This window comes from Argiope bruennichi, chromosome 1, assembly GCF_947563725.1.
Source record: "Argiope bruennichi chromosome 1, qqArgBrue1.1, whole genome shotgun sequence".
In the NCBI taxonomy this organism is placed as follows: Eukaryota; Metazoa; Arthropoda; class Arachnida; order Araneae; family Araneidae; genus Argiope; species Argiope bruennichi.
The window spans coordinates 79,731,083-79,747,237 of NC_079151.1; the positions used below are offsets into that span (position 1 = coordinate 79,731,083).

The 16,155-nt window shown below is 25.3% G+C and overlaps 1 protein-coding gene across 1 annotated transcript in view; it reads left to right on the forward strand.

Annotated features, from left to right (window-relative positions):
* LOC129981393 (cell adhesion molecule Dscam2-like) overlaps positions 1-16,155 on the forward strand; it is a 362,276-nt gene that overhangs the window by 72,961 nt on the left and 273,160 nt on the right. The window contains exon 2 of the mRNA XM_056092228.1: positions 2,301-2,627. Within this exon, the coding sequence (XP_055948203.1) occupies positions 2,301-2,627 (327 nt within the window). The remainder of the gene's footprint in view (positions 1-2,300; positions 2,628-16,155) is intronic.

Genomic DNA, 16,155 nt, shown 5'->3' on the forward strand with positions numbered 1-16,155 from the left:
TTCAAATAAATTTTCCTCACTAAGTATATTTAAATACTTTGATTCTTTGTAATCATTTTTAAATAATTATCTTTTTAGTAATTTTAAATTTTGAATTCGAAATTCAGAATAAAAAATTACAACAATGAGTTTATTAAATGATAACCAATTAAAACGCCATTTCTTCGTTATTTAACGACAATGATTTGATGTATAATTATGATATTGTGGTTTCATTTCAATTTTTATAAATTGCAGTAGTCCCAATTAAGTTTTCTGATATTTCTCACATTAAAAACTAGTATGTGGTGACATTTTTTCTTTGAATTAAATACAAATATTTAAGGAATCCAAAATTAATTTTTTAATCATTTCACTTTTCATACACAAAAAGCTTAATGTAACTCGATACGTTTTTGCAGTTTACATATATATAACAGCAGTGATTTTAACGACCAAATTTCCCCATTTTTAATGTCAGAATACAATTTTGTTTTTATGCATTTAATTTTTTTGTCTTCATAATGGTGATGTCTCAACTGTTTACCATTAATAATATTACTTTCCTCAGGGAATATTTTAACGACTATTGCAATTAAGAGTGATGTGTTTGAATGTAATTATTATCGATTGGGAACATTTTCTCTCAGAATCCATTTCCATTAATCCGCCATTTTCGAATTTATGCAAACAAGTCATTACTTTGAACTGCGCATTAGAAATGTCTTTATTTTCTTTCAACAGCATTATTAATGCTCTAAGTACGACGCATTTCCGCTGTTAACATTCAGAAAGGATATTTATTTCGCTCTTAAAATTTACTTATTTAGTTATGTATATGTATCATCTTTCTGAAGATTTTATGTGATAATTGTAATCCGATGAATGCTTTCAGATACTTCCCAAACATGCGGTAAATTGACAGAAAATAAAATTTTCTGTATTCTTAACTCCACTCCTTCGGAAAAATGCAGTGAGGATTAACAGCGAAATTCAAGCATTTATTCCAATTTCAGGGAATTATTTCAGCAGAAAAAAATAGTTTTGATTCCAATAAACATTAAAAATTCTTAAAGATGAAGCTGGAATTTTTCATATGTTTCCTATTAATTTGCTGATGTCTAATTAAGAAATGTTAATGAAAACTAATTATTAGATTAATTTAGAGAAAAAATTTTAGAAAATAATTTAAGATAGTATTATATTTAAAAACATACATCTCCAAACTGCTATAGTTAGATACAAGTCATTTTGAATTGTTTCATTAATTTATTTTATCTTTTTATAGTTTTGATTAAAGCATTTTAAAGCATAATTCTGAAATGGGATTTAAATATACGTCTTCAGTTTTTCTTCCATCAAAACTCATATGATTATAAATAAATTGGCTGATGACGATACCAAATTTAATTTATACTTCAATTTCCGTTGACATAAATATACTTTTAATATGAAGTACATGGTACAAAAATAAAATAATTTTAAATTAATATTCAAATTGTGTTGACTTGTAAGGAATAAAGGTACATTAAAAGATGTTTTTTTTATATTTATTCAATTAAATTGCCAATAGCTTGATGAATGCTTCATCTCAAATAATGAAACATTTTAGTATTAAAAAGTAAATATAAACTTTGAAATTAAAGCAATATTTATGGAACTAACTTATAAAGTATATATTTCCTGAGTCAAAGATTATTAAAAGGAAGATACATTGCATTTAGAACGTGCTAATGCTGCTACATCTAAAACACAAATGAACTTAACCAAATTAAAAATAAATATTAAGCTTAAATTGGAAAAAGAAAATGAATAAAATAGAATAAAAAAGAAGGAAATGCAAAAAATGGAAAAAAAGTAGAATAAAAAAGGATGCAAAACAAATGAATAAAATAGAATAAATAGAAGAATGCAAAAAAATGAATAAAATAGAATAAATAGAAGAATGCAAAAAAATGAATAAAATGAAATAAAAAGGATGCAAAAAATGAATAAAATTGAATTAAAAAAAAAAGGACGAAAAATGAATAAAATTGAATTAAAAAAAAAAGGACGATTCTGATGCGAAGTTTTTAGGCCAGATTCATCATTTCCTTCCTTTTAATTTAATTGTATTCTTTTTCTTTTGTAAATAATTATTTCTAATTTTGTTCAGTAATAAAAAAACAATGTTAAGTATGCATGGTATGCATCCATTCATAATGTAATGGATGCATAAGAATGAATTATTTTTTTATCACGGTTATAAAAAGCTTCTGGCAAAATATTTTATGACTGATCTTCACATCTGAAAGTCTTCGTATCTTCTTCTTTGATTCCAGGTCCAATCAGCACAGCTGATGACCAACAAGGTCCTCGTTTCGTCCAAGAACCTCCTCGCAGTAGAGTTGATTTTGCAAATGGTACTGGCACTGTGCTGACCTGCAGTGCTCATGGCAATCCCCAACCTAAAATAACATGGTTAACAGGAGGTAATATGGCCGTTAGCGACGTCCCGGGTTTGAGACACGTCAGACCAGATGGGTCGCTTGTATTCCTACCATTCAGACCCGAAGAATACCGACAGGATGTGCATGACGCCATATACCGATGCGCAGCTTCGAACATCGTGGGAACTACTCTTAGCAGAGAAACGAAAGTGAGAGGAGGTGAGTCAGTTTTATTCATTTTTTTTCAGGAAATTATACATATTAACATTTTAAGAGTATAAAATATAATTACAATTATATTTGCTTGAATCGAAATATAACTATAAGGTTTTGCCCATTGAAATAAGGAAGTAAGTTAAACACATTGATAATTTAATTAATTAAAATAGCTTATAAATTTTATGTAAAATATAATCAACTTATATTTGGTGCGTTTTTGTCTTATTTTTCCGTATTCTACTAGTCTCCTTGATTCTGTTTATTATTTATTCTTTTATAGTTCTTTGGTATATATACATAGTACCTGCAAAATATTTTTATGAAGGCTCAAAAAAGTATTTTAAAATGATAAATAGAATAAACAGATGCTTAACATATGATTGTGATACTTTAACAGTTCAGGAATACATTAAGGCTATAGTAAAATATCATTAAAATTCAAAAGTTCTATGCTTAACACTGCCCGTTTTCAGGGAGAGGGATTTCATAACGACATTAAATTCCAACTTTGTCATTAAATTTTAACTCCCGGAAATGTTTTCAGAAATAAAACATCACTGTGTTGATTTCCTTTATGCCTAATAAATTCTTATATTTAATTATCAGCATTTGTTATTGAATTTATTTCATTTAAATTCAACATTAACCTTTTAAAAATGAACAAAACCTGTTAACACTGTTGGCGATTTTTAAAATTCGGTGTCTTCCTTTAATAATTTTATGCATATTTTGACTTCGTTTTTGATGTGTTGAATATTTGAATATTACAGTTTGATATTTTAGTTTATTTTTTAACGCAAAACGTAGTTAAGATATTATTAATAAAACTGCATTGGATTGCAACAGTTTCATTTTTATACAGCGATCCTCCCAGCCGCCCTATAAAAGGTAAAATGAACTTCAAACTTTAATGTAAGATATTCCTGAATTTTAATTCGGAGATTCCATGATTTCTAATCTTAAAAAAATTAATAACGTTTTTTTAAATTACTTAAAATCAAGTTGTAACTATATTTACCAGTGAACAGTTATACTATTTTTACCCTCAACGCTCAGTGGGAAGTATGCTTGCCAATTTCCGTTTCCCTGAACGGTCTTTAGTAAGTATATTTACCGCCATTTATTTCATAAATTAAACTGAAAAATCAGCGAACTCTTGATGTATTAGTATATGTTTCATAAGTTTGTCATGATCCCAAAAATTTTATTTGTCGATGCCTTGGATTTATGTTCTATAAAGGGTTATTGCATATTCTCTTAAAATAAGAATATCAAGTTACTTGAGGCACCTCAAAGGTGTTAAATAAAATAAATAAAAACGGAAATAGAGAAAAATATAAATAAATATTGTAGTTCATACAAAAAAAAGATTTTTTGATCTATTGAAAAGCCATTTAACTTTCTACCAGCATCAGTAGTACTAATCTCAGTACAGAGACAAAAGTGACTGTATATGAGTTATTTTTATAATAAATAGAGAAAGATGATTTTACATTTCAATATAATCATATTAACATACAATGAGATGTAACAGTACTTTATTTACTAATTATGTCAGAAGTTTTGACTTTTGAATTAATTAGTAAGTAAAGCTTATTGATTATATATACAATTATGATACAATATAAATGGCATGCAATATTACGTTTTGGAGAATGTAATAAGTTAGAATTTATTTAATAGTAGAAAATTCAATAGAGAGAATCACAATTTCGAAGATTCATAAAAATAAATTCCTTCATTTCAAAACATGTTGCCAGGTAAATTGGAGTATCTGTTGGAAAGTCAGTAAATTTCAAAAATAACTATTTCTGAAAACTGTTATTCCATTTTATTAAAAAAATTATATTTATTTATATTTTACTAAATGTTCTTTTTTTCGATTAATATAATTTTAATTATAGTAAACTTTAAATGATAATCTTAGAAACATTTGTAGTTGGAAAAAACACTTAATTCTGTCCTGAAATTTCAGGATGATATTTGATAGATCAAGAATTTTAAATATATTTTTTCAAAATTTTTATCCTATTTGTTTTTCGATTTTAAAGTTTTTTGTGAAAATATAGCTACACATTTTTTTTAAAAATTAAGGAAGAGTTTTTTGTCAATTGATCATGATCAATTTATTAATATATTATCAATTGCTTTAAAATAAAATTATAATATTTGTAACCAATTTTTGCTCTTTATGCGGAGAGCTGAAAAAGACATTTAATTCTAAATATATTTACGTGTTATGAATAAGGAGTTTTGATAAATAAAAGTTTAAATATATTTTGGACGGTAAAACATAACTTTATAAAGTATCTTAAGCCAAATAATAATTTTATAAAAGCGTTTTTTTATGGTATTTTCAAATTATATCACTCAGTCATATAGGTTTACAACATGTCTATAGGTAACATGCCAATTTATTAAAACAAGTTTTATGAAAGAAAAATTTTCACTATTTAATTTATTGCCCTTATGTATAAAAGAAACTGCATTTTATAACTATTCTTTAAAGTTTTCAAACTTTTGCTTTCTCTTCTTCTCATAGCAAGTTTTCGGTATATTTAATTGAGTTCGAAAGTCGATATAATAAAAAAATGCATACTTTCAATTGATTCAACTCAATTGGTATCAATGCCGGGTATGGGTAATTTCTGAAAATAGGCTAAAAAACAGGGTATCAATATTCTCATTACAGACTAAAGCACTTAATAAGAATTGAATAGTCTTGAAAAGACTACTTTTATCAACTAACAATGCCTATTAATGAAAACCAATATTTTTTCGTTTGTTTTCTTGTATTAGATTGGTTTATTAAATGATAAAATTCATCTCTTTATAAACTTTCATTATTATATTACAATAATATATATAAATATAATATTACACAAATGATTCTCTTTCATTTATCTATAATTATTATATTAATTACCAGTGCGATATGATATTACAAAAGTTTCAGATCAGTCTTTCAGATTTCGCTATAAATAAAGTCACTCTAGTAAATATACTTGGTAATGGTCATTTATTAAAAGTCAGTTTAATGAGTTGAGTGTTGAATTCTATCTGTTGGAACTGTAACCACTAAAGAGTTTTGTAACTAAAAGTTTCTAATCTGAGTTTTCCAAGAATAATAAGAAAAGATTTTTTTTTTCATTATACTGGGAAGGCCAATATTAGGCAATATCAGGTGTCTCGCGCAAAATGTCTAGCTAGTAGAGCTTTTATTAAGAAATTTTAAAAGTTTAATGCTATACATTTTGCTGAATATAATAAAAATAGTACTTATTGTTAGTAATATGTCCGAGTTATTTTTTAACACTTACAATCCACAGAAATTCAGCAAATAATCAAAATGCAATTTTTCTTCTAGTTTTTTTTAAAAATTTCCAAAGAATTGGATGTTAGAATTTCTTATTATGAATATTAATGAACAAAACAAACAAGTTCATAAAAATGCATGAAATATTTCATAAACAATAGGCATTCTCAAGAGATGGTTTTGATAATGCTAATTTTATTTTCAAATTAAAAAAAAATCACATTTCGACTCAAAGGACATGGAAAAATGTTTATAAATACTTCTTCACATTAAAAAAATAACAAAAACATATTGTTTTAAACTTTAAAAAACACCTTGATTATTCCAAACTAAAAACTTTAGATTTACTCTTTCCATTATATACAAGATAAATAGTATTTCAAATAACAGGAATAGAGTCTTTCAACGAATATAAATTGATATTTTTGAAATAATTGCATTTGCAGAAGTATAACTTATTCAATGATTCTGTTTTAATGATATTTATTTAGGAATTAATTTAAAATTTCTATGGTATTTTTGAATTGCTCATATGCTTCAGAACTTGGACAGAGCGGACGCTAGGGCACATGAGATATATGTGAATTGGCTGCATTTTTGCATTTATTTTAGAAGAGAACATTTGAAAAAATTGTAAAAAAGGAATTGAAAAAAAGATTTCAAATATTTTTTAGGGAGGAACTGTTTCTCTTCTTTCATCATGTATAATGTTTGTAATTACTTATAAGAAATGTCTAACATAAATTAATCGTACACTGTTCCAATTTCAAATGAGAATACTCAAAATATTTTTCTTTATAGAAGAAAAATTTATGGACTTTTAAATGCAAAAATTAATTTTTCATACAAATGTAAATTCTTGAAGAATGATATTTATTGAAATCCTGCTTGTATAAAGTTCTCTTTTAGACAAAAAAATTTTCAATGGCATTTTCGATGTATTTAATTGCACCATTTGCTAGACTAAACCAACTGTTTAGAGCAGAAAACTCTAAACTGCATTTTGACGACCTTTAATCATACGTATTCATTTTCTTTAATGTATTTAAGAAATGCTTACTTTAAAAAAAATGTTAAACTTATTTAATAATCTGCTTTGAATTATTAATATTTTCATCTACAAATAATTTACCATAGATATCTCAAAATTTTCATCTTGACATTCTTAACTTCATTGAAAATCTTGAACATTTCTTACATCATTCTTTTACTCATCATTATTTCTCTTTACAAAAAATTGAAAACTACTTGTTGATTTCCAACTATTGTTAAAATTTTAATTTATTCAGTTTAATGTTGTTGATAACATTAATTGTTAAAACGTTTATATACAGTCCTCATTTGTTCTTGCAGAAGTCAATTAATGAAATTAAGTATCAATTCACTTATTTTAATTGAATCTTTATTTTAATTTACAATGTTCAGATGATTTGTGTATGATTAAGATAACCATTCTGAATCTTTACACTTTGCCTCTTCAGTTTAAATAATTTCTAAATGGGTATTTTAAAATCATTTGCTTCATAAAATTTCACACATTCACTATTTTAATTCTAGAAAATGCAGATGGCTACAATTATTTTATTTCTTTAAATTAGTCTTTCTGAGAAAATCCTAACATTTATCAATTTATCATTTATCAAGTATCAGCGTTTTGGTAACTCAGATATTATGAAAAATATTTCAATTTTTTTAAGCCATTAAATCAATATGATATTCTATAGAAATTCTAAAATCATCATTATTTCCTTACAATAAAATTTTGTAAGTTTATACTATTAAACATTCAGTTCCGTTTCATTTTAATGTTTATATTCTTATATTTTGACACAAACTTAATTTAAATAAGTGATAATAAATTCTTTATTCTAATTTACTAACCCATGTAGAAACATTCACCCATAAATTTGGGGCAACATTTTATCTAAACTTGTCACAAAATTTATTGCAAGTGTTCATTTTTTGTGATTTTTTTCAAAAGTTTCCCACTGTTCCTATAATAGTGTCCTGCGAAATTAATACCAATTATTTGGGGGGAAATATTTCCATACAAATATCACATTTGCGACAGAAAATAACTCAGTCAGAAATAGCCATTCTTATAATTCTTTATTTCATGAAATTCTGTGCCATATGGCATGGAAATTTGGAGAAGAGGCAGCCGCTCATAAATAGTGGCTTCATCATCTCGCCATGTTTCAAAATGATAAGGTCAAATAGCCACAAACTTTCTACAAAATCCGAATTTGATATAATTTAACTAGAGCAAACCTTCATACACTCTTCTTTCATTTCAGATTTGTAGAAAGTAGATTATATCATGCTTTTTAAAAATATTTTCTTATTAGTGTCACGTTTTCTTTTCAGACATAATATAGTATACATAAACAGCATTATTAGCGGTAAGGTAATACAGAATTTTAAATACTTCTATTATTTTAAATGCAGACTTCTATTATTTTAAAGAGGTAGAAATACTATTCTCTAATACTTGATGCATGTTTTCTTATTTTATAATTGCAAAATTCTCATCCATTATAATTCCAGTGCCTAAATGAAATTTTAAATACTTTGTCAGGGTTACTCCAATCCAAATTGATAAAATGAATAAAATCACTCCTGGCACTGGATTATTGAAGCAATGGGCTTAGTTTGCCAAATCAGTTCTTAAAGATATTTAAGGTTCTGTAAGCTTTTCCATCGCAAATGTATTCATTGTTTTTAAAGAATAATCGAAATAAAATATTTTATAATAGTCTCATAGTTGAACCCAACATACAAAAATAGAACATTGGTATACAGAAATAAAATACAGATAAAAAAATCAACTTAAGGGCTACTTGAAAGTAGTAATTATTATTCTTTATATATTATTAAATGCAAAACATATTGTATTAACTGTCATAAACAAAACTTTTTGTTGTAAATTAAGAAAAAAATTAGTTAGCAGTATTAGCATACTGTTAAATTAATTTCAAAAGGAAATAAATTCGATGCCTGGTAAAAGCGAATCCAAATAAACTTGAGTTACAGTATTCATAATTTAAATAATTACATTTAAATGTTTTATTGCAGAATAATCTAAGTTTATTAACTTGAATTAGATTTATAATCCTCAGCTCATTATTTATCTAGTTACTGCATCTCATAAAAATATGCATCCATTCGTTTAAAACATGTTCTTAGATCCATTAAATTATTTGTTGTGAAAACTCAGTTCCGGTTGCTGTTACGAACGTCTGCATCGATATTAACAGCGGCCTAAAAGATTAACGTCAGTCACTTTGGGAGAAATCTTCCCGTACAAATATCACACCTGCGACCGAAGATTATACGATCAGAACAAGCTGCTCGGCCGGATTTATCCGATCTCCGGTAGTCCGGCAAAAGGTTCGATAATGCAACAACTCTCGTTATCTGTGGAATTTGATGATTCCGCATTGGATGGAATTTTCCATTAGATGAGTATCATCAGTATCAGTGCTAAATTGCGAATTGAGATCGGAGATTTGTTCTACGCGTGAGGAGTGGTCAGAGGACGCCAAACGATATTTTAGGGCTGCCAGCAAACGTTACGGAATTCCTCACTATTTAAATATTAAAGTTGGTTTATTTTTTTTATAAAATTACAGATTTAGCATAATTTTGAGGAACTTTTTATCAGCCTTGGTAATATTATAATTAGTAATAATTTTTATTCAGTAATTTATAAAAAATACTAATATGTCCATTAAATTATATCAATTGTATAAGCACATTTACTTGGTTTATTTGTTTAAAAAGGAATTTTTAAGCTTATAATACTATTATAAAATTTATCTATATACTAGTATATATTTTCATAAATGTATTCTAAAGTATCTTATATTATTCTGTAATTTCACATTATTATATTCTAATAGGGATCGCAACCATTCGACACCGTTATTTTTTAATTGCCTGGAAAAAAATTAAAATAAATAAAATTTAAAAATTTATAAAATTTGAAAATCTCATCTAAATGTAGAATAAATGTCATCTTAAGGAATTTAAATCAAGGAATTCCAATTATTTTAGATTTTTAAATTCATCAAACAAAATTCAATTAAAAATATGCTAAAAGAAATCTACAGATTTCATACATTTTTATAAATTAATTCTTTTAAAACAACTCTGAGTTTAAGAAAAAAAAATACAAATATCTGTTATCAGTAAAAAAAAAGTAGATACAAAAATCAAAAAAGTAAGTAGATGAAAAAAAAAAATCAAAACTTTATAAATGGGCAAATTTTAAAGTGGAAAAATAATAAAGTTCCATTTGTGAAGATTAATAATTTCAATAAATTATTTTTTATTAATCAAAATATTTATTGAAAGAAATTAGGAATAAATAACTAACTAGTCATTTTCATTCATTTATTACAAACTGAAGAATTTTTTAATGTTTTTTTCTATCTTCAAACGAAGGAATTTTTACCCTAACCTATAAATCACATACGAAGATGCACAAAATACTAATACTTAAATATTGATTGGTTAAATAAGGTTTTTATTTTAAAAAAAAGGAAATTTTATTATTCACATGATTTTATTCGAGGAAATGATCATTTTTAATTCTCACAGATCAACTTTCGAATTGCTTACTTATTCACTCCTTATAAGATACACAGATAAGATTAAAATATTTCAAAAACCCAAACAATAATATTATCAAAGGTAATTCGAAAACTTCATATTAACTTGAAATTATGAATTTTGAACTGTTTTCCGAAGTTATAAGTTTTCCGAAGTATCTTATTCAGAATTAATTAGTAGTTTCGGTATTTGCCTTGATCCCATTTTAACAATACTACTTTCAAATAACTGAATATCACCTTTCTTAACAAGCATTATTTGGTAGTTTTAACAAACTGATGATCTTCCAAATTCTTCACTGGAGATTATTATAACTAAATATGATCTCTCAGAGTACTTTTTTTCATATACCTGTGATATTTTTAAATAATGAAGCAGCTATTTAAGGAAAATGAAAGATTATATTAATTTAAAGACTTCTTTTATACTTTCATCATTTAGTGCCAAATTGATATTCATATTCTACAATCCTATTAAGAATCTAAAGATTTTTTGCAACTAATTAAAAATGCTTGCTTTATCCTTTTGTACTAATAGTAATGGAATTTTTTACGCTGTTTAGAGTAGACTGTATGATTTAGAATTATTAAATATGGCACAAATATACTTATCTTAAAAGGTATTTGCACATCAAAGCGATGCCCTTCCTTTCAAGGTTTTAACTTTAATTTTAATGAAATTAAATTTCAGCAAAATTTAGACTTTTTTATTATAATGTATGATTGTTGAAAAATAATTTACACTCTCACTAAAAATTTATAAAATAATCTTTTCAATAATTAAAATTTTTTTTCGCAATTTAAATTGTTTTAATGAATTTTGAACAATACTTTTATCGTTATGAATAATTTCAAATCTATTTCATCAATACAAATCATTAAGTATAATGATTCTCTATTAAATAAAATATCAATATTTTCCTAATAAAGAATTTTGCTTTACACTTAAATTATGAAAAGGTAATAATTTGTTTTATAATTTACAGACATTATATTTTTTCTCTTCCACCTTACAGAGATTTTAAGAGATTTTTTTTTCTTCAGATTTTGGTGTACTCGTATAAATTATTTGGAATGTTTTGATAATCTTAAAATTTCCATGTATTTTTAAATGTGCCTTTCAAAAGAAATTTTGAATTTTCTTACATTAAAAATAAAAGTTGTGTCTATTAAATTCTGTAACCATCAATGTATTCTGGTAGCTTAAATATATAAAATATATAATCAGATAATACAATGGCTGAAATATCTGTAAAATCATACATGCATGTTAAAAGTGAAAATATGTTTAAGTGATTTTTACAGTTTTAAAATCATATGGGATATATTGTACCATTGGACGCTCTTTATTTTCTTTTATTTCCTTTTATGAGATTTGAAAGAGATTTAAAGACACTATTGTATCAAAATAAGGGTCAAAAAATCACTTCTTTATGCATATAGTTTTATTTGAATGCCGTATTTGTTAAAAATGTATCTTGGAAATTTTTAATCAGTTGTTACAGTCACTGTGTGATCAGTAATTGTATTCATAAAAAAATTTAAACTTATGAATTTTTTTAAAAATGTTTCAACAGTTACTTGACTGTATTACTGTTTCGATTACTATCACATTTCTGACGACATTAGATCAAAATATATGAGAGATAATTTCTTCAAGATATTTTTAAAGACTTGACTCTGTAGATGATAACTATTCAAAATCGTTTTTCAAATTTAAATTGTAAATGATTGTCATTAATTTGAATGTTTATTTCTTGTTAGTTTGATTTGAGTATGCTTTTAGATTTTAGCAGACGATTCTTCATGAATTAATTCCACTCATATTAATTTTTCCCTTTTTAGATGAAGATTTATTTAAAATGTTTTGTTTCATTACTCATAAAATATTATTTGGAATATCTACATTTACAATCTAACAGAATAAATAATTTGTTTATTGCCTGCAATAATTCAAATCTACAGGGAAGAGGTTTAATCGTTATAACATATTCGTCGTCAGTCAATTCATCGACTCAGGCAAAAAAATTTAAAGATTTTTGAGCAAATTTTGGTATAAAATAGATATTCTATGCTTTTTTTTTTTTTTTGAAATTTTTGCAATTTTTTATAGGAAACATTTTTGAAAGATGGGAAAGCCAACAAGTGAGCTAATTTAAATTAAACACCCAGCCTGCTATTTATAGGGGAGTTGATTTAAAGTTTATTTTCCTGTAGAAAATCAATCTTTTTGAAAAACTATTTTTATAAATATTCTATTAAGGAAGCTTCAAAATAGAGTAAGGCATGGATAGCTTTAAACTCTAATTTTTAAATTTGACTTTCTTTCTTAATATTACATAACTTGCGTCGAAAAGATAAATATTTTTCAATGATCGTGTGTAAAATACCTGGCACATTATTATATTTAAAAGGGATTAACTTATTAGAAAAGATGAATTAAAATGTTTTTCAAAGGATGGGAAGAACATAAACTTTGAATAATTCCCTGTTGCCCTGAGATTAAATAACAGATAAAAAGCTTTTGAAAATTAAAACACATTCAGGTTTATTTTAATGCTTGATTAAAATTGCATGCTTCAGAAAAACTTTTCATAAACTATCATAATAAAATATTAACAAGCAATATAAGCAATAATATCCAAGATATTTAATAATTACCTTTTTATTATTCATTTTAACATTTTTTTTTCTGAAAAGAAAAATTATGCACATTATTAGCATTACTCTAAGTGTGAAATCCTTCTTAATTCGTATTTTTTTATAATGATGAAAACTAGCATTGCATAAAACCTATAATTTCAGGAAAAAAATCCTTTTTGATATTAAGGTACAACACTAAATTAATATAGTTATTTAAACATAATATTTTTTCTGCTCAGCAGCTTTTCAATAACAGAGAAAATAGTTATTGATTGAAAGAAGAAGTTTTAAAGTATCAAGTATAAAGCAACACTTTTTAAAAATATAAATTTTTAAATGTTGGATCTAAACCTTTCTTTACTCTACGATTAGTAGATAACTCTTAATTCATTAACTTCAAGTAAGAGCTAAACTTTATATTTTTCTAATTTAATCTTGATTTTAATCCTAGTAACATTCTGATTCAGAGTTTCTCTTGAAATCCAGTTTTTTTAAAAAAATGTGATAGTTTCAAATACGAATCGAAATTAAATATTTTAAACATATAGACTAATTACAGTTAATTTTTAAATGACTAATTTTTAAAAACAACGAAAGTAAAACGGTAAGTAAAGCGGTCTGAGTTAAGTCAGAATTATGTCAAACTGTAAATATATCCAGACATATTTTCTTAATTATTTATTTTTCTTAGAATTCCGTTATTTTTTTTTCTTAGATAACATTTTTAAGAATTTAAAAATTGGAGTATGATTCTCCTTTTTATTATGATATATAAAGAATAGTAGAATTTATAACTTTAATAAAAAAATATAAATATTCGTAATAATATGTTCGTAAAAAATTAATAAATTCTCTCGAAATTATTGAGAAATACAGTTAATCTGTAAAAGAAATAATTATTTCGAATTAAATATATTTGTCATAAATTTAGAATTATACAGGTTTTATTTTAGTTAGCGTTAAGATAAAAGGTTTTATCGATTTTACGAATATATATTACTATAAATATAATTCATCTATCAATATTGCAAAGTTTGATTTAATTTTTAAAAATATGATTTACTATTTATACATATTTCATTACAAACTAGTTTCAATTATATGATATTTATTTTGAAAATTTAGACTTCTAATATGGCTGATCAACTTTGTAAATAACCAAAGAATGCTTTCCGTTTCAATAAATTAAAAAAAATCTGTTACAAATTTAGCATTTAAGATGTTTTACTATTTTTAGTATTTCTTCTATGTTTGGATCTGGACTTCTTCGTACTGCAAATTACTAGAAGAAAAAAATATTTTTGTCATTAAAAATTATATTCTGTCAAAGATGCATTTTCAAAATTAATGCTCACTTCCAATTAAGACAGGTTACATTTCTCATTGATCCCAAATCAAATTGGAAAACTTCCAGGTGTATCAATTTTTAAAAACTAATGTATATTTTCCTTTCAAGTGAAGACTAATGCAAGTATTCCAAATCTTTCTTTCAGAGAAATAAAATGTTTCCATTTTTAACCATTTACTTATTCATACTAGTATAAAATGAACACTTGTAATAATTCCGAATTGATTATGAGACATATTCTGCCACATATTCGAAAATAATATTTACACCCATCTCGTACAAGTTATTAATCTTAATGAACTTAGTATAAAAAAAGAACACTTCCAGATTCATTTATTTTTAAAATATTATTTATTTTATTTTAGTTAAGTTTCAAAAAACATTTCCCCTACTTTAATAGTATTTTAAAGAAAAACTCCTCTTAATTTATTCATAGTCATATGAAACTGATTTCAAATTCAAAAACGCAGAATTGATAACAAATCATATTCTGTCTCTTTGCATTTCTAAAGATAGCATTTAATTCCCTGTGCAACAAACCATATCCGGACTTTACGCAAGAACACTTCCAGACGCATTGAATTATGAACAAAAAAATGTTTATTTTCTGTACGAATTAGAACGCTACCAATTTCTTTTAACTTTCTCAAAGAGAAGCCAAAGAGAAAAAAACTCTACAGCAATAAATTTATTCTGTTCCTAACTATAAATAAAATTCCCAAATTGATTTTGAATCTAAAGAAAAATAAAGTTCTTTACATTTCATGTAACCCATATATATTATTGATGTTAAATTAAACTACGTACACATCCAGAGATATTAAAGTACTAAAAATTATTATTTATTTTCTGTCCAATTCAAAATTCCATAACTTTTTTCAGAAATTAACCGAAATTTACAATGATAATCAATTTATTTGAGCCATAGTCATAGGAAATCGAATAGAATCATGAATAGGAAAACTCAAAATTGACTTTGAACCATATTTTAGCACTTTACATTTGTAAAGATAACATTTTCTTCCATCACAGACAAGCCATATCCTACCGATCCTAAGTTAACCCTCTAACGCTTCCAGACACATTAAGTGTTGGAATGTTGTTTATCTTCTGTCGGATTTAGGGCGCTACAAATTTCTCCTAACTTTCTCAGAGAAGCCGAAAACCTGCACAGCAATAAATTTATTCTCTTGCGCAAAACTAACGTAAATAAAACTTTCAAATTGATTATGAACCTAAAAAAACATAAAATATTTTTCATTTCATGCAAGCCTTATATCCTATTGATCTTAAATTAAACTACGTACACATCCAGCCATATTAAAGTACTAAACATTATTATTTATCTTCTGTCCAATTCAAAATTCCACAACTTTTCCAGAAATTAACCGAAATTTTCAATCGTAATCATTTTGTTACAGTCAACGCCACAGGAAATCGAATAGAAAGACGAATATGAAAACTCCAAATTGACTCTGAACCATATTCTGGCACTATCATTTGTAAAGATAACATTTTCTTCCATCACAGAGAAGCCATACCCTACCGATTCTAATTTAACCCTCGAACACTTCCAGAAGCATTAAATTTTGAAAAAGTGTTATTTAT